This window comes from Adelges cooleyi, unplaced genomic scaffold (assembly GCF_023614345.1).
Source record: "Adelges cooleyi isolate 19-005CV unplaced genomic scaffold, UGA_ACOO_1.1 ACOO_flye_CR_arks_rails_tigmint_CR_PRNA_25, whole genome shotgun sequence".
In the NCBI taxonomy this organism is placed as follows: domain Eukaryota; kingdom Metazoa; phylum Arthropoda; class Insecta; order Hemiptera; family Adelgidae; genus Adelges; species Adelges cooleyi.
In genome coordinates this window covers 1,421,663-1,440,526 of record NW_026095915.1, presented here as the reverse complement: position 1 = coordinate 1,440,526, position 18,864 = coordinate 1,421,663, and the positions used below count along the sequence as shown (strand labels likewise).

Here is an 18,864-nt window from a genome sequence, read left to right as displayed (position 1 = left end):
GCCACGACGGTTGCTAAATTTAAACGACGACGCGTTGGGCCGCCAACGATAACGATGATGCATCCACTTAACATAATAATAATAATAATAATACACATCATTAATGTTGTGTGCGAGTGCATGTTGTCTTGTTTTTGATGCAAACGAAAAGCGTACATGCGCTCATTTTCTTCCAATAACATTAGGATCCTTTACCAGTTCGACGCCGGCCGAGCTGTAACGTTTGTTATAATATTTTATTCAGTTAGCCGTTTTGGAATTCTAAATTTTATTGCCCCCCCCCCCCTCCTAGATAATATGGTCTAATTTTCAAATTTTTATTCCTAAAACTTGACCTAGAAAAGCGAAGTAAAAATAAAGTGTATTTAAAGAGTATTACATACGAGTTTGCAACTAATTTCTACTGTTTTTTAAACGGTTATGGAGCGCCATAATTCGATATTGGAAAATATGTACATTTTTTGTGCGTTTTTCTCGATTTTTAAAGAGAAGAGGTAGATTTTTTCAATTTGGCCACTTAAATACATTTCATGTACAATTTATGATCTATGAAGCTGCTACATTAAGAAATCGGTTTAGGTTAGGTTGCATTAAGTATGTCCCTAATAAATTTATCAGATAATGTGTTATATTGTAGGTTTTTATGTAATTTAAATTTGGTCCAATTATAGTGTGTGACCACATACATTTCATAATACTTAACTCAATCAATTTGGACTTTGTTGAATAGAGCCCACGCTCTTCTTTTTAGTAAAAAAATTAAAGATGTTTAACATTATTTAAAATTGTAGTTAATTTTCGGTTGTTTTTGAAGTAATTTCCAATTAACAAAAAATGTGATACAATTTAGCTCATTTTTTTACTATTTTTTTAGAAAAGCGTGTTTTCAAAAAAGGTTTTTTTATTTGTTTATTTTATTATTTACTTTTTAGCGCTTTAATGGTACTTAATAATATTGAGAATATAATTTTTCCCCACCTTTCATTGGGGGTATAGTTTTTAAACAAATCTCTTTTGGACAATTATTTTACTTACAATCGTGTAAAATAAAATACATTATTATGATGTTTTGTAAATAAGTATTTCATCAAAACTAATAGTTTTAATGACAGCTCAATGGCAAGTATTTTAAACAATTTTAAGAAGAGATAGAATAGTCTTTTGAGTAAGAGCTAGGCCGGAAGGTTAGAGAATTCATCTGAAGACCGGAAGTGAAGGTTTTGTGTACTTAACTAATAATTATTGTCCAACAAAATTAGCGGAAACGCCGATTTGTATCTGTCATTTTTTTTTTGTTATGTTTAATGAAGCGATTCTGTTTCTAAGACTTGGATGTGTAGAAAAAGGTAACTTCCAAAAGAAAGAAGCGCTACAGAGGAAAACCCAAACAAGTGCCATACAACTCAACACCTGACCTGATGTGTGATGATGACTTAAAAGTTGAAGCGTATACGATTTGGTTAGGTGTGGAGTTTTCGAATATTACTCTTCCATCATATCATCAGAAGTGCACCGAATAAAGGTCCAGGGCAGGGCTTTTGAATATAATAGCAAAGTTATTGAATACACTCAATTCTGAAGAAAAAAAATGTTCGAAATCCAATTATTTTCCACCTATTTAGCAATCATCTGTAATGTTGTCACCATCAACAAGTGTTGCTTATCAGTTCACGTTATTGTTGCAATAGTGTGTGCACTATTATAATTTGGCCAGTATAATACAGCCTATAATATACCCTGGTCGGGCCGGAGATACCACCAAAACAGTATTGGATGGGAATATGATTGTGTTGTGCCCAAGTGCACCGACGACGGGTTAATCGCACTTAATTAGTCGCTGAAATCATGTACATAATTGAGTGTTGCGTGATCGCGCGCTGAGTGAATTTCCTTCCGGTCTGCGCAGACTTCCGGTGCGGGGGAGGTGCGCGTTTCCGAAAACCGAAGCTGTAAAAAGGATATACGAGTAGTATAATATAGGCGTACACATAGTGTTATTACCGTGCCCTGTGCAACCGTAAACGGACGGAGACCGGATGAGTGGACACGCGCTGGGTGTGCATAATAAATACATTGTAAACCGAGGGTGGTAGCTAATAGTGTAAGGCGAAGCCGAGATTGCTGTTCTTCTTTTTATTTTCCATACAGGTAACCGAAACCCACAACGTTCCACAACCTTCACCGGACGCAAGCGGTAAGTGTGTTTGTGTGCTCGAATCTCCAAAACGAAACCCTATCCGTCCCTCGACCGGGGAAAACCCCGTATCATCGGTCACAACTCAAAATTTTATCGTTTCCCATCAACGGAGGCGGACACTCTCAAAATTGAACCCCGTTATTACACCCCCATGTAAACCACGTGACGGTCGTCTTCTTTGATCACAGTGACCACAAGAAGTGGCCAACATTTCCTAAACGTTTTATTAGATAAATAGTAGATAACGCACGCACAGAACAAGTGCATCACTTTTTAATTACTCAGGAAGTAAAATAACGGAAGATGGCGATACTCTAAATAGAATAGCGCAACGAGCAAAGAGGGCTTTTCAGAATAAAATAACACCTATTAACCGCTAATAGCGTGACCTTAGAGGTAAGGAAAAGTCATTACAAATAATATATGTCTGGAGGTAAAAATATAATATTGTATTTGACAAAGAAAATAATTTCATAGCTTATCCTTATCATAATATGCATTTTCCTTATCACACGGCGGCAGCCATCTTTTCGTTTATGTGAGCAGAAAATGGCGGCCTCCATCCGAAAATCATTGTTTGCCCTAGGTGCGTCTTCTCTGATGTAATCCGATTTTAAACTTCAGCTAGAAACTTGTGGGCACAGATTAGATAAAACCAGATGGTGCACTTTCTTGTATGAAAAATAATTGTCAAATAGCTTTTCATAATTATTATGAAATAATAGCGTCGTCGACATCATAACGGTTGATCTAATGCTTTTAGCTGTTATTGTTTTTGTAAAATGATGATATTATTATTATAATATTCTTGGTAGCCATCCGGTTGTTGTGTTGTACAACTACTGAATTATAAACTATACATATTATAGTATAATAACATTATGAGCATGATAGTATCTCTACTGCGGCAACTATAATTATTGTCACAACAAATAAATTCAACTATAAAACCGAGAATGGTAGTTTTAGGTGCCTAGTTGTATTATTGGCTGCTATCCGTTATTGTATAACAGCTATGAAGCAATCAACAATGTTATTTTTAGTATTTTAATAGCTTTTTTAAAAAACTGCCCGTGTGTAGCGACAGACAACTGAACAAAATTGAAAATGTATCTTTTCCTGAAACAAGCAGTTGTAAAATAAACATATATACACACATACAATTAGTATGAGATATTGTTCAAATGAATTCGATTGCCATTGTTAAAATGGCTGCGGAAAATTGGACTTTGTCGGTTGTTGGGAATGCACGAATTAATTTGTTGCACTGAAATAGTCTGTTGACATTGTGTTGGTTGAATACCGCTATGAAGTATTATAAGGATGGACGTCTTACAGTTGAAAGGGTAAATCATTTTTCCACCAAAAAAACAATTTTTTAATAATATAATTTACTTGTCTGGCTTATCAAACCAGAGACACATCACAGTATTTTAAGTAGAAGTGTAATATCTTTATTACAAAATCATTGCCAACCAACAGATTGATTGTAAGTAGTTATAGCATAATATATTTCCCGTTTGAAGTAACGAGGTCCATACTCGAGAAACATAGTAAAACATGTACCGAGGAGTGTAGGAAAATATCGGATGGATCGCCTGGTAGTTTATTGTACTGTACCGGTATGTCTGTTTATTGATTTTGCACTTGCAGTAAAAAAAAAAAAATTCAATAAAAAACCAACTCGGTAATCAATTAGGTAGCCGGAAGAGGAAAGGAGTATTTCTTGGTTCTGAAATTGCTGGGCAAACACCGTTCGGGCAAAGCCCGTGACGCTTTCCTTAACGAATCGACGAGCATATTCCCCGTATGTTAGGTTAGCTGTATTGTCTATGTATAATATACATGTATATATTATGTAGGTACGAGTACATAAAACACTGTGTACCGTATAACACCATAAGACGTATCCATCGGTGCTGTATTTTCCAAAACGGATGATGATGATGATAGGCACCGAATCGAATGGAACGGCAAGCAACACTTCGCCGGCAGATGTTGCTGTTTTTGTGCACTTACCGACGTCTTCGTCATTGTATGACACAATATATATATATATATATATATATATATATACATATAGACTTAACGTTATTATTATCATTATAATAATATGTGCACACAGGCGCACACAGGCAAAACGTTTCTGTACACGGACGGAAGCGGCGACGGCTGTGGCAAAGCGTTCGCCGAGTGACGCGCAACCATCGCGAAACGATAATAAGCCACACAAAACTACCTACATAATAATAATAATAATATATTATCTATCATTGTAATATATAACAGTGTAAAATTGTAATCGATAACGTTATGTTACAAGCGTACAAATTTCACGATATAGTTTACAAAACCACAGACAGGGTTGTCTATTCGTGTCTACATGGATACGTTATCGGGCTGGATACAAGAAATTTCATGTAGCCATTTTAGCGTTTCATTTTTACTTTCAGTTGGAGATAAGAGATAAGAGATAAATAATAATAGATAAATGATAAGAGATAACAGACCCATGATTGAATTTTTTCCGTAGAGCGAAGAAAACAACCAGGCTTTCTTGATTCGACTTACTTCTCTAAGCTCAATGAGCACAAACCAACACGAATTACTTTTAACCTGCGTTCCAAAAAAAAACCCATTTGTAATCCTAAATGATAAGACAGTCCCAGTGAACGATTGTAAATTCCATAAAATCATTAAAAAAAACCACATCAGCCTTCTGACTTCCAATCTTTTCTCTGCTGCTATCCCTGAGAATCACCCTAGTCACCTAATAAAGAATTGCCAACATCTATTAATGTCCAAATAACATTAAAAAAAAAACTAAATTTAATTTAATTTAACTACCATTATTTGTTGAGTTGTAATCTGAAGCAACGTCAGTGGACACCGCCTTCCTTTACACCACCTTGTTATTAGTATAGTCGTTATATTATTTTATTTACTCTCATTGTATTATGTTGTGTACAGATTGTACATTTTGTATTCTTAATAAAAAAATAAATTACTTTTTCGTATTTTACATATTACAGTCACGGTGTTATATAATAATAATATATTTTATATTGTTATTATTGTAGACTGTGCACTGTGCATAGGTATAAAGACTTAAACGATAGGACGAAATCGAATGTGACGATGCAATCGGCTATGATCATAGTTTCTTCATTATTACTTTACTTTTAGATATTATGCTTTTTTGCAATTTCGAAAATTACCCTCATCGCTTTATGTTGTTACCACCCAAACGGTTTTCGCTTTATTACATCAACCCGTTGTACTGTTTTCGAGGCACCGAAATAAGACTGAAAAATGCTGGGTCAAGTAATATTGATATTGTGTTTGTTAGTTACAGGGGTCGATTAAAAAGGACTCCGTATTATCATAAAATAATTTCCATTCCAATTTAGTGATTGAAAAAAAAAACACATAATATTATGTTACTTGTCCATAAATAAGCGTACAAGTCACAGAAAGCTTCGGCTTTTATACCACCGTGTTCACTAATTAATACCATGTCTATATAAATCAGGTCGTTAACAGCAACAGCTATGAGTCTATTTAATTGCAAAATATGGATTTTATCTTACAGTTGGTGAATCGTCGTGTGTGATTATCGACCATACTAATAAGGTAACCTGAACAAAGGTGCTTGGAATACATATTCCGAGGATGTTGAATAATATGGTAGTAAATTTATAATTATCAATTCAATTTTAATACTGTACCACTTCTGAATGTCATGTACTGGGTTTCGAAAGCTTTCATTAAATCAACAAGAGGTCCATATGATTGCAATTAAATGTATCGACATACCGCTAGTGGCTTTAATTTACAAATTGTTTAAATTAAATCACATTTTTTTAACATCCTGTAGTAATATTTTAGTAGTAAAGGCCTTGTCGATAGAGGCTTATTAGGTCTATCTCATACACAAAAGATGTACCTACACTATTTTATTAATTTACATATCATTTATGATGTGCTTTTTATTCGACGACGAGTTATTAATTTTGTTATGGTTGAAATTAGTTGCGTACAGTTTTTTATTATTTAGATAAAATTAAGAAAATATAACTACCTACTGAAAAGTGTAATCATTATCATTGCAAATTGTATAACTCCCTAAAGAACTGTTGTTAAATAAACACACAATCGATGAATAAGTAAATGTATAAATTATTATCGCAGAACATTCTAGAACGTTATACATATAAATGAAACGATTTTACTGTATTGATTACATTGTATTTGTATAGCGACCTAACAATATTACAGTTAGTTAAACATCAGCAACGGTTTTTTAGTTAAAATTATATTAACAACAACGGTAGACCAAATATTTGTAGTTATTATCGCTGTAAACGCAGCAAAAGTATGAGTTATAATATTATTGATTGTATATTGTATAAAATCGTTTGAATATAATATCAATGATGTATTTATATTGCAACTGCCTGTGTACTATGGCAGCTCGACATTTACACAATAATAACTCATTCGCTTAGACATCAAATGGTAGATTAAATAGGTTGTTAGTGTAATACAAAAATTATAGTTAATAATATTTTAAAATATTCAAATTAACTTTTCATAAAGTTCTCATAATACAGGTACCTGTGTACTATGATTCCTTGACAAACACCATTAAACAAAAAATTGTAGTAAAGAATACCCGGTTGTGTTAACTCAGGTGACTTAAAAACCTGTAGTCTAGCATTTTTTCTTTTTTTTTAACCAAAATATAAGGAAAATTAAACTTTGGCCCTAGTAAATTTCCAGGTTGATCAGGGACTTACAATCTTCTGACTTAATTCGAGTAATTAATAATGTTAGATTCGGTTGCCTAGTCCGGAGTCGTGCCGGTGTTGCATTTTCAATTCAGTTCTTATTTCGAATCCGGTTGTTGGGATCTGATTCTGGTCCAATTCTGAGTGAAATTAAAAATTTTTGAGTTACCCGAGTTTGACTCAGTCCGAGTATTCTCTACTACTATTTTTTTGTTTTATAATGTGTGCCAAGGAGTCAAAGTACTCAGGTACCTGTATTATATGAACTATATGACAGGGTAATTTAATAATTATTATTCAAATATTTTAATAGTTTTAAAATATTATTAACTATAATTTTTGTGTTACACTAACAACCTATCTAACCTACCATTTGATGTGTAACTGAATGGTTTGTTATTGTGTAAATTTCGAGCTGTCGTCGTATATAAGCAGTTGCAATATAAATACATCATTAATATTATATTCAAACGATTTTATACAATATACAATCAATAATATTGTAATTCATACTTTTACTGCGTTTACAGCGATAATAACTAAAAATATTTGGTCTACCGTTGCTGATGTTTAACTAGCTGTAATATTGTTAGGTAGTTATAAAAATACAATGTAATCAACACAATAAAATCGTTTCATTTATATATAAAGTTCTAGAATGTTCTGCGATAATAATTTATACATTTACTTGTTCATCGATTTTGTGTTTATTTTACATACACTGATTTAGGGTGTTATACAATTTTCAATGAAAGTTATTACACTTTTAAATAGGTAGCTATAATTTCTTAATTTTATCTAAATGATAAAAAACTGTGTGTAACTAATTTCAACCATAACAAAATTAATAACTCGCAAGCCGTCGAATAAAACGCATATCGTAAATGATATGTAAATTGATAAAATAATGTACATAATTTGTGTATGAGATAGCCCAAATAAGCCTCTTTCGACAAGTTTTTACTACTACAATAATATTATGGCCTGTTAAAAAAAATGTAATTATCATAACGTAGTTAAGGTTAATATATTTACTTATAAATATACCGTTAGTATGTTTAAGCGATTTCTCCTATTTTAAAAACAAAAAATATAACTTTATGCATATTATTGTGATTACAACGCTTTTGTCAGTAACAACAAACAATAATTCCTGTATAGACCTGTTCCTCTCCAGCCCCAATCGCTCACCACTATGCCCTTTTTTTTTTCCTTCATGTGCATTCTTAGAGAACCGGAGGAGGGCACTATGCCCTGACCTCACTCCAATGCGTTCTTGTTGGTTAATAGCGAAGATATTTTTTTTTTAATCTTAATTTTTTGTTTGTACAGAAGAGGTAGCAGCAGGGACAGTACGGCCATCGACACTGTTCTATGACGACGACACCAATATTCAGTTGGTCAGCGTGGACGTGCCCCCGTTGGTCCGGGCTACCGACGACACATACGAGGCGAACACCATATACTTGGTGTGCACCTACACGATGTACGGGGAAAACGGCGATGGGTCCAACCAGCAGAACGACTCGGCGAGGATGAAAATAAACGATTTGGACATGGAAAAATTGCAACAGCAAAAAGGCGTTGTGATCAAGTGGTTTTTCCGGCGAACGGTCAGTGACGAAGAGGAGAACAACTACACGGTACAAAGACAGGGTCTCCGCGAAGAGCTGGTGTACCAGTGGATAGCCGGAGCCGGTGTCAAGGACGGCAACGGCAACACCATCAATACCCTGCGGAATCGTGCCGTCGACGTCAGTTCCAAACCCCTGCCTGTGTTCATACCCAAGGGCGATAACTTGCTCCACCGAGTGCTCAAGATCTCCAAACCAACGCCCTCGCTGACGGGCGAATACAAGTGCAGGGTAGAGAGCTGGAAAGACGACGTCAACTCCAATTGGTATCCAATGATCGTACACAGTAAGTGTGTCAATCGTATCTATTTACCTGGTAGTAAAATGAGATTAACACCCTTCACAACTTCTCCACTAAGCAAAAAAAAAAATCGTGGGATTTTTTAGCTAAACCTAGACGAGCGTTTTCGTTTCAAGGCAAAATCCTTAGTAACCAAATCGACATTTTGTTCATAACATATTAAATTTAAGTTTAGTTAGGATGGAAAGAGAAGGGAATGGGATAGTGATAAGGGGAAATCTATGATTCCTGAATAGCTGATACCTGGAAAAGATACAATTGACAAGAGACAGAAAATCAGCTGGTCATAAAACCTAATCTAATGCTTTCCTTAAAAGAAAAATATTTATTTCTATTTGGCGTTGAACTAAAGTAAACCGTAATAGCCAGTGACTGCAATTAATTATTGGCCAATTCGAAAGTTTATAAGTTCATTTTCTTACCGAAATGTGAGGAGGCAACATTTTATTGGCACGTTCTTTTGACTTTCAAAAAAATTGCGAATTTTCTCCTAGTCTTCTCTGCATTATGCATTGCTTTGCTGTGTAGTCACACGGGTACCGGTTAGGCTTTTCAGTTTACCTTTTCTTTATCAGTTTTTTCGATGCAAATTGTGTCTCAGTCTCCAATTATTTGAAGGAAAACAAAAATGGGCAAAATAATGATACCATTTGGTCAATTATGCTTTGGCTCTATCCATTTTTTTTCTACTTAACCGGTTTTTACCTAAAAATTTTCCATCGTTCTAACGACATGCTTAAAACGTTGAGACGAGTTTCTTTATTTTATTGTTGTTTCTTCATGTTACTGTCATTTCTTCTTGGCTTTTCCTTTAAAAGACGTTCTCTAAGAATCTTCTATCCCTACTCAAAGTCAACCTTTTCATTCCGTGGGTGAATAATTTAAACTTTTTAGCGACTAGCTGGAGGTATAGAATTCAAAAGATGCGTTCGATATTTTCTCTCAACTGGAATAGTATGAAATTGTTTATTATTATTATAAAATGGAAAAAATACATCAGTTAAAGACAAGGAGGTGGAATATCCTAATTTAGCCCCCTCCCTTGACTGCTATTTTTAAGCGAAAGTGACCATCACGGTTGTCGTGAGTGTCGATATTAAATAATTATACGTACCATAATGATTTTTTACTTGTTTTCATGCCAAAACAAGATGAAGACAGGACCGATTTCCGCGGAGACCATATCCACTATAGTCTCATTGATAATTTTTTACTTTCTAAATTTTTGGAAATAAAAAAAATAATCTACAATCGCACAAAACCCCTCTCGATGCATGCGAAAATCGTTTTCTTAGTATATTATAAACATTAAAAAAATACTCTCTAACTAAAACTGGTCAATAGCATACACAGCCCGTCTTACCGTTTCTTGTTGTGTGCGCGTGTCAAGCGAATTATATTACATAGTTGCTTTATTGCAATTACGACAGGTTAATTAAAAACTACTGGCTTTAAAATGTCATTCGCTACAATTTATTATTACACAAATAACCTACCCAAAACGAGCTGTCGTACACAGGTAGTTTCACTATGAATATATCAACAATTTTTATATATAGTACTTATACAATAATAATATAGCCATCAATAACATTATAACTATTACTTTTACTGCGTTTACAGCGATAATAACTAACACAATAATTAGACCAACCGTCGTTGTGCATATTTTTTTAACTAAAAGCCGTCGCTGATATTTAACTAGCGATAATATTTTCTAGTAGTTATTGAAATACATTTAAACAATAAATTTCCTAACCTATTGATATTGTGTTTGTTTAACAAGCTTAATGTTATACAATTAAATATAATTACACTTAAATATTTATATCATAAAAATTATTTTTAATAAATAATATACCATTATTTATATTTAATATTCCTTGTGTTAAAAAACTTGTGATGAGACACATTACACTTTTCAATGCATTAAACTACAGAAACACACCGTGGTCTATAACCGGGAACTAACTTAAAAATTTAATTAAATATAATATACGTCACTATTGAGGTTTTAAAATGAATAGAGCTCTGGGAAAAAAATAAAAACATAAAAACTTGAATATTGTCTAATACTGAAAATAACCTTAACTACAGTGTCTCCAAAAGAAAAACTACAATATGGTAATTATTCCAAGAGAAGATAAGTGCCCCATGCCCCCATCCTTAATGAATCGCCCTGTTTATGTTGTTAGATGGCTTGACTATGAAAATTAACTACTAAATTTACTAAATACCTTGGAGGGAAGGGTAGAGGATAGATGAGGACAGGCAGGGATGGGATGGTGAAAAGTGTGGATTCTTTTTCATGTCCGTGGTCCAATTGCAAAAACGTATCACTCGTCAATCTGGAAAGCAGGCGATAATATAGCAAAAGGCTTCTGTATATTACTCCACGATAGTGTCGAATGGAAAATAATATATTTGTCCTTACACTGCAGACAAATCTCTTCTCGACGCATGCGATAACAGTTTTCTTAGTGTATTATTAACATTAAAAAAATATACACACAATATGTAGAGCACACAGTACAAATGCGATATGACCGATTGACCGACCATCGTGGACCGCAAGTATAATAACAATAATTATTATTATTGTCCTGGATCGCGACGGCCGTACTCTTGTGCGCAAACTTATTTGTTGTGGTTCTCTTTTTTTTTTCCATCTAATTCTAAACCGAACAATGTTGCGAACGTGTACTTAACACGGAATACCTATCTGGGCACACGGTCGCGTTTCTTATTCTTATGTTGTGCATAGACGTCACGCGCGCGCGACGACATAACCATTAAACAAAATAAAACAGAACCGAAGAACGTGACGTCAAAAATTCGAATAAGGGGACAGCGTGAAGCAAAACAAAAAAACCGAAACGATTATTGTAATATTTAAAAAAAAAAGAGGCGATGTCTAGTGTACAACCGAGAAGAAAATGAACGTCGGACAGCGATTAATAAATTAAACGTCTTTGAGCAAAAACCGAACCGAACCCCGTTAAGCACGTGTAACAAATTTGTCTTGAAAAAGATTCAATATTTTTTTCCGGGAAATCTAATCGCAAGGATCAACTCGATTTATGTAAAAAATCATTTTTCTTAATTATTTGGAAAAATATTTCAAAGAAAAAAAATGGGTTTTAATAGATACCGGTTAGGCTCGTATAAGCTTCAAGGTATTTGTTTTAGTTGAAATCATTTTTTCTACGAGTAAAAGCCATTTTGGTTTAGTTTAGACCAAAAAGCCAGCCAAATTTCGACTACATAAGACGGTCCAATTTCAATTTTGTAAACTTTGCACTTCTGTTAAAAAATTATTTTTTTTAAGTATATACTTACTACAATATACATGTTTAATATATTCTATACAACAATACTATGCCCTTGCCCATTTTAAAAATAACACGGTGATCGGTGGCATGGCGTTTTTATTTTTAAAAAAAAATACTAATGATCACGTCAAGTTCATTTATCACAGTTACCATGATACGAGTACAACACATTCTGTCGAGAGTTAATGTCGTAAAATTGCATTTTATTATACAGCACCGTCAAAGTGACGAGTATTTATATTTTCATGATTTCAAAAATAAGTTTAATTGCTGTCATTAAAATTATTGATATGACATTAGCTGCTTTGATGCTTGTGAGTTATGCACTAGTAAATATCGGATAAACGTTTAATGGTTAAAAGTAAAATAATATTGAATACGGATGTGCTACATGTATTGAACAGTTCAATTTCTTTTTTTTTTTTGAGTGGGTGGAATTCAATTTTGGCGCCTCTCGAAATGGCCACGGTAAATTACACGATTGAATTGGCTTCAGAAAAATATAACATAGCCAATATAAGTTTATACCCACTAAAATGAAAATTGTATTTTATCGTGAATAAAAAAAATATTTTATAATATAAAAAAAAAACTTTATGGATCACGAGGTCAGTCAATCGGTACCGTAAAACATGTGTTTAAAAGAAAACTTTAAAATAAATCCCATTCTAAAGTTATTGTTGATTAGTTTTTTTCAAATTCATACTACACTCCATGATTCCTCCTGTCCTAAATTTTATTAAATATACTATACATTACTATTTATGTTTCAAAAGTTGACAGCGCTCTGAGAAACAACAAAAAAGATAAATACAATGGAATATTGTCCAATATAATAAAACAATATTAGCTAAAGTGTCTCTAAAAATGAAAACAACATTATTTGTAAGTATAATGCAAATAAAAAGATTTACCATATACTTGTACTTTTATTATGGATGCATATATTTATATTTTATCTCATTAAAATTACCACTTTCTTAAGCCCGTTGGAAACTGGTCAAAAGAAAGCAATTAGTGTCAAGTAATCAGAGTGCATAGTTGCTTTATTTACAACCATGACAGATTAATTAAAAACTATTAGTTTTAAAATGTCATTCGCTACAATTTATTATTACACAAATAACCTACCCAAAACGAGCTGTCGTACACAGGTAGTTTCACTATGAATATATCAACAATTTTCATACATAGTACTTATACAATAATAATATAGACATCAATAACATTATAACTCTTACTTTTACTGCGTTTACAGCGATAATAACTAACACAATAATTAGACCGACCGTCGTTGTGCATATTTTTAACTAAGAGCCGTCGCTGATATTTAACTAGCGATAATATTTTCTAGTAGTTATTGAAATACATTTAAACAATAAATTTCCTAACCTATTGATATTGTGTTTGTTTAACAAGCTTAATGTTATACAATTAAATATAATTACACTTAAATATTAATATTATAAAAATTATTTTTAATAAATAATATACCATTATTTATATTTAATATTCCTTGTGTTAAAAAACTTGCGATGAGACACATTACACTTTTCAATGCATTAAATTACAGAAACACACCGTGGTCTATAACCGGGAACTAACTTAAAAATTTTATTAAATATAATATACGTCACTATTGAGGTTTTAAAAATGAATAGAGCTCTGGGAAAAAAATAAAAACATAAACACTTGAATATTGTCTTATACTGAAAATAACCTTAACTAAAGTGTCTCCAAAAAGAGAAGATGAGTGCTCCATCCATAATGAATCGCCCTGTTTATGTTGATAGAAGACTTGACTATGGAAAATATTAACTACTGAATTCCCTAAATACTTTGAAGGAAAGGGTAGAGCATATTTGCAGACAGGAAGGGATGGTGAAAAGTGTAGATTCTTTTTCATGTCCGCGGTCCAATTGCAAAAACGTATCACTCGTCAATGTGGAAAGCGGGCGATATTATAGCAAAACGCTTCTGCATATTACTCCACGATAGTGTCGAATGGAAAATATTATATTCCCCCTAACACTGCAGACTTTGTGGTTTTGTTTAATCTGTGATGATAATAATAATGATTTGTCGCCATTTCGTTTTTCTGGACACCGGCCCAATCGACGATAATATAGTGACTATTTACACGGTACAACGATAGGCGACCTTGCTCCGCACAAGTATTTGGGACGCCAAGAGAAAAACGGCAAAACAAAAACTAGAAAATAATATTATGTTTAATAAAAAAAACATACGGGGGCATCCGAAATCCGCGTTCCAAATTAATACCAGTAATTCGATTTGATGTCGCGAAGCAATCACGACCGCACGTGCGGAGGCAACAGGACGTGTCGACCGCAACGTCGCCATTGCCCCATTGCATTGCCGCTGTATTATTTTCCTCGGGCGGTATTGTTTCTCTCGTTGTCGTTATCCATTTCTCGGCGGTTAATATAAAAAGAAAAAAAAAATGTATATTAAGACCTACGTGCAGAAGACATACATAATGCAATATACAGGGTGATCAATCCGATGTAAGACACGTTATTGGGCCGGATACAGGAAATTTCACGTCGCCATTGTCGCGTCGCACTTTAACGTGATAAGAGATAAGAGAAATATGATGAGATATAAATGGCCAAGGGATAAGTGGTAAATGGTAAGAGATGTGTGATAGGAGATAAGACGAGTGCGAATAGATAACGTATACGTGATAAGAGAATAGAGATAAGTGATAAGTGAAAGAAGTGTTAGGAGGTAACGCGTCCAAGATTCAATGTCTTAACGAAGACATAAAATATGACAATATCACATTAGTAGAAATGCATTATCTTTACAAGGCCATAGCAAACCAACAGATCGATGTAAATTAAAAAAATTCTAACGCTAACAAATTGAAAAAACGAGGTCCTTACACGGTTCACGTACAAAGGACATAAAGGTAAACATTTTCAAAATATTCATATCTGGTCGATCACCCTGTATATATGCGTATAATAATACTGTTGACCGGGAGAAGTATGTCGCGGCTCGACCGAGTGAACGGCAGCACTAACAAGGAGCATAAAAAACAACAATAATAGTATTATATAAAAAACAAAATTGGTATAATCATAGTTAATTCGACGGTATAATACAACAATTTGCCGGCCGTCGACAGTGTGTTGTTTATAGTTTATTTTCATTGGCAATTTATTTTAATATTATTATTATTGTTGTTGTTATGATGTAGAACAAAAAAAAAAAAAAAACCGTTGGTAGTCGAAAAGAGCACAGTTTTATTGACTACCTACTCAGCCTATAAGAACACACATACAATTGCCATATAAAGAGCGCACTTCGTGGTTATCGGCGAGATTTTTTTTTTTCCCCAATTTATTCCGAAAATTATACAATTTATACTTACATAGTTTTTTCTACAATAAGCGTAAAAGGTATGTAATCGAGAAAAATAAAAGATAAGTTCGGCACGATTAGCTGTTCTTGGCTAGTGAATTATTGTCCTGATTTGTTATTGCATTTGTTTATTGTGGCCTTAGCAAATCTCTCGGCCAATTGCGCTCGAGTCTTCTGGAGGGTTTGGTCGTTGAAGAACTACATAATATAATAGTGTTTAGTTTGACCATATTGCTTGTGCGTTAGGCCAAAAAGAAAAACGTGTGTGACCTTGGATAAAAGTTTAACCGAACATCACTGTAGAAATGATAATCTGATAACAAAAATTATGATTTTTTTTTTTCATATGGATATGTTATCTCTTATCACTTATCTCTAATCTCTCATCACTAATATATATATTTTTAGAAAGTGAATGTGTCACACGAAAACGGCGGCGACATTAAATTTCTTGTATCCAGCCCAATAACATATCCATTTCATAAAGAAATTCGAGGGCAGGATAAAATGGGATAACACTTGTAATGTCCCCGATTGTGATTTCCAATAATATACGGCAAACCTAAGCGAATCGATTGCAAACCTAACCTAACTAACCCGAACCCGAGAGAGGGAGAGGGGGGTATAATATGTTTTTTGAGAAGATTTTTCGGGAAGGTAACATTCCGTCGATCGTTGACCGGTATAGTCGGCCACCCAACCGTGTCGGATTGGTTAGGTAGGGCAGGTGTATATTGCGTTGGTCTAGGCAGGTGCTTGCCATCCGGCATTAAGGTCTGCGCGGAGGAGCAGCCGACAGCGACCGGAAGGATGCGAATCCACAACGGATTTAGATCAAAGAATTTTCATTCGTGGTCACAAAATCGACGATGAAACCTCGAAATCCCCCAGCAGACTAAAAATCTAACCCTCCCCCCTCCCACGGGGTTAAACCGGCGACCCACTCAAAGTCTATGTCTGTCAACTGTCTGATAAAAGTTTTTTTCGGTTATTAAAAAGAAGTAAATATAATCTGTAATACCGGAAAACAATAAGTAAATCAAATAATATATTATATCTATTTTTGCTATTTGGGTTCCGTTAATAAGTTGTTTGCAAAGAACAATTGTAGTGTTAAGAGAGAAACGTTTGGACGGAGAAGTTGTCTTATGGATTTTCAATTTAAGAGATTTTTTTTTTTAGTTTTCGTGTAGCTTAAGTTTACCAAGACTAACGCCAAAGATGTTAATCGATTGGAACTATAAATTATTATTAATTGCAAGTGTTAACGGGGGACTAACTTTGAGGCAACCAAGGTAAAGGTTTGTTTTCGTTTACTTCTATTTTTTAATCGATTCCCAAATCGTTTAAGTGATTTCGTTTGGATATTCAATGAAAGTGTTAATATCCGGTTCAGAGTAGCTCTTACGGGTGTCACCTGCAAAAGTGGCTAGATTTTCGAGGATTAGATTGGGCAGATTTTCATGAACGTTTTGGACACATTTTGGGGCTAGCGAACGAGGAGCACACCGGGTTTGTCTTGTAATTCGCGTGACCGGAAACATGTGAATGTCAACGGTTCTCGGTCAGGGTAATTGTCGTCGGACCGCGGTGAAACGGATTTTCGCAGCTACGGGAACGTGATCTTCTCTCGTCGTCAAATCTGCGTGTAGCGCGCGGTTTGCATATACACCGTATGTAAATGATAATAATATTCCATTATAAAAATCCTACCGTAGACACCGGATCGACCGTGCGCGGTGCGTGTACACAATGGACAAGCGGAATAACAATAACGGCCATAATATATTGTCGGTTAAAATAGAATTTGTTAGTAAACAATGCAAAAAAAAAAACCAAGAAGAAGAAGCATCGCGGTTTCGAAAAAAAAAAAAATAGTTATGCGAGCATGGCCGGCTAAGAAGATGGACGGCTCTGGGAAAATCGGTCAGAACCGTAGCAGCAGCGACGGCGTTAAGTACGTACAGTTATGTGGAAGACGTGACATCAACGGTAAAAAAAAAAAAAAAAAATTAAAGAATAGTGAAACAAACAAATAAAATAAAAAATGCACCGAATGATTGTTTTTCTCTGTGGCGGGTCAGGAAGTGCAAACGAATCATCACCGATTTTTGGAATTGTAAAAAAACAATCGCATCGCGAGTACTTTAGATGGTACTTTATAAAAATTTTTAATTTAAACGAAATTCCTGATCCGTAACCGCCGTGGAATATAATAATATTCTATTATAATAATACACGGTCTACTGGGTGAAGCAGTAACCGAGTAGGTAGATAATTAAAAATTACAAAAAAATTCGACAACAATTTAGGTCGCATTAATTAACTATAAATTATATCAGAAATGTCTAATCAATTTAACAATCTGCTTTATGACCGGTTGAGGTTGTGTACGTTGTTTTAATTAAAGGGTTTGTGTTTGTATTGAGTTTTGAGTGAAATCCAGTGTAGTGTAAAATAGCAAGTTCTTTGACAGTTTTGATGTTTAAATCTTCGTGTAAACTACTATTTGTTACCCACCGAAACGCACCAGTTGACACTCGAAATACTATATTTTAAAAGGCTTGTATTGGTCGAATGTTAGACGGTTTAGCTGGTCTCCATATCCGGATGCCACAAGACCAGACTGGTCTGATAATATTGACTGATAAATAAGTATTTTAGATTAAGGAAAGTCCGCTGTTGGCTTTTATCCTTTTGTCTTTGAGGTGAGGTGCCCAGATGAATCGTTTGTCCAAAATTATGCCTAGGTACTTAGTTACTTTGTGGGTATTAATTACTGTATTGTTTAATGTTATATTTGAGTATTTTTCGCAACGGAGGGCGAATGTTACTTGACTTGATTTATTTTTATTTTCCAGTTCCTGAACCAAGTCAAAATCGTTGAATTTTAACGTGCGTTTGTAGGTGGTGGGCTGCTTCAGTAATATTACTATGAGCAGAATGTATGGCTGTATCGTCAGCAAATGTAGCAAGATGAGTATTAGTAGTCTGGGGTAAAAATATTGTAAAGGTCAGGAGACAGGTCACTTCCTCGAGGGACGTTAGCTTGAATTTTGTAGTAAGGAGAATTTGCACAACCTTGTCTTACCTTGTAAACTTCCTTTCTTGAAGGTATGACTTTATTTAAATTTAACACGGTGGATATACTTATCGTTTAAAAACTTGCCGGGAATCTCATTTCATTTATCAAACTAGTATGATGTCATTTCTATACCTA

The 18,864-nt window shown here is 34.1% G+C and overlaps 1 protein-coding gene across 1 annotated transcript in view; it reads left to right on the top strand.

Moving 5' to 3' along the window:
• The window catches only part of LOC126837502 (uncharacterized), a 44,066-nt gene that overhangs the window by 18,466 nt on the left and 6,736 nt on the right, over window positions 1–18,864 (top strand). Inside the window, exon 2 of the mRNA XM_050571420.1 lies at window positions 8,320–8,907. Coding sequence (XP_050427377.1) covers window positions 8,320–8,907 — 588 coding nt within the window. The remainder of the gene's footprint in view (window positions 1–8,319; window positions 8,908–18,864) is intronic.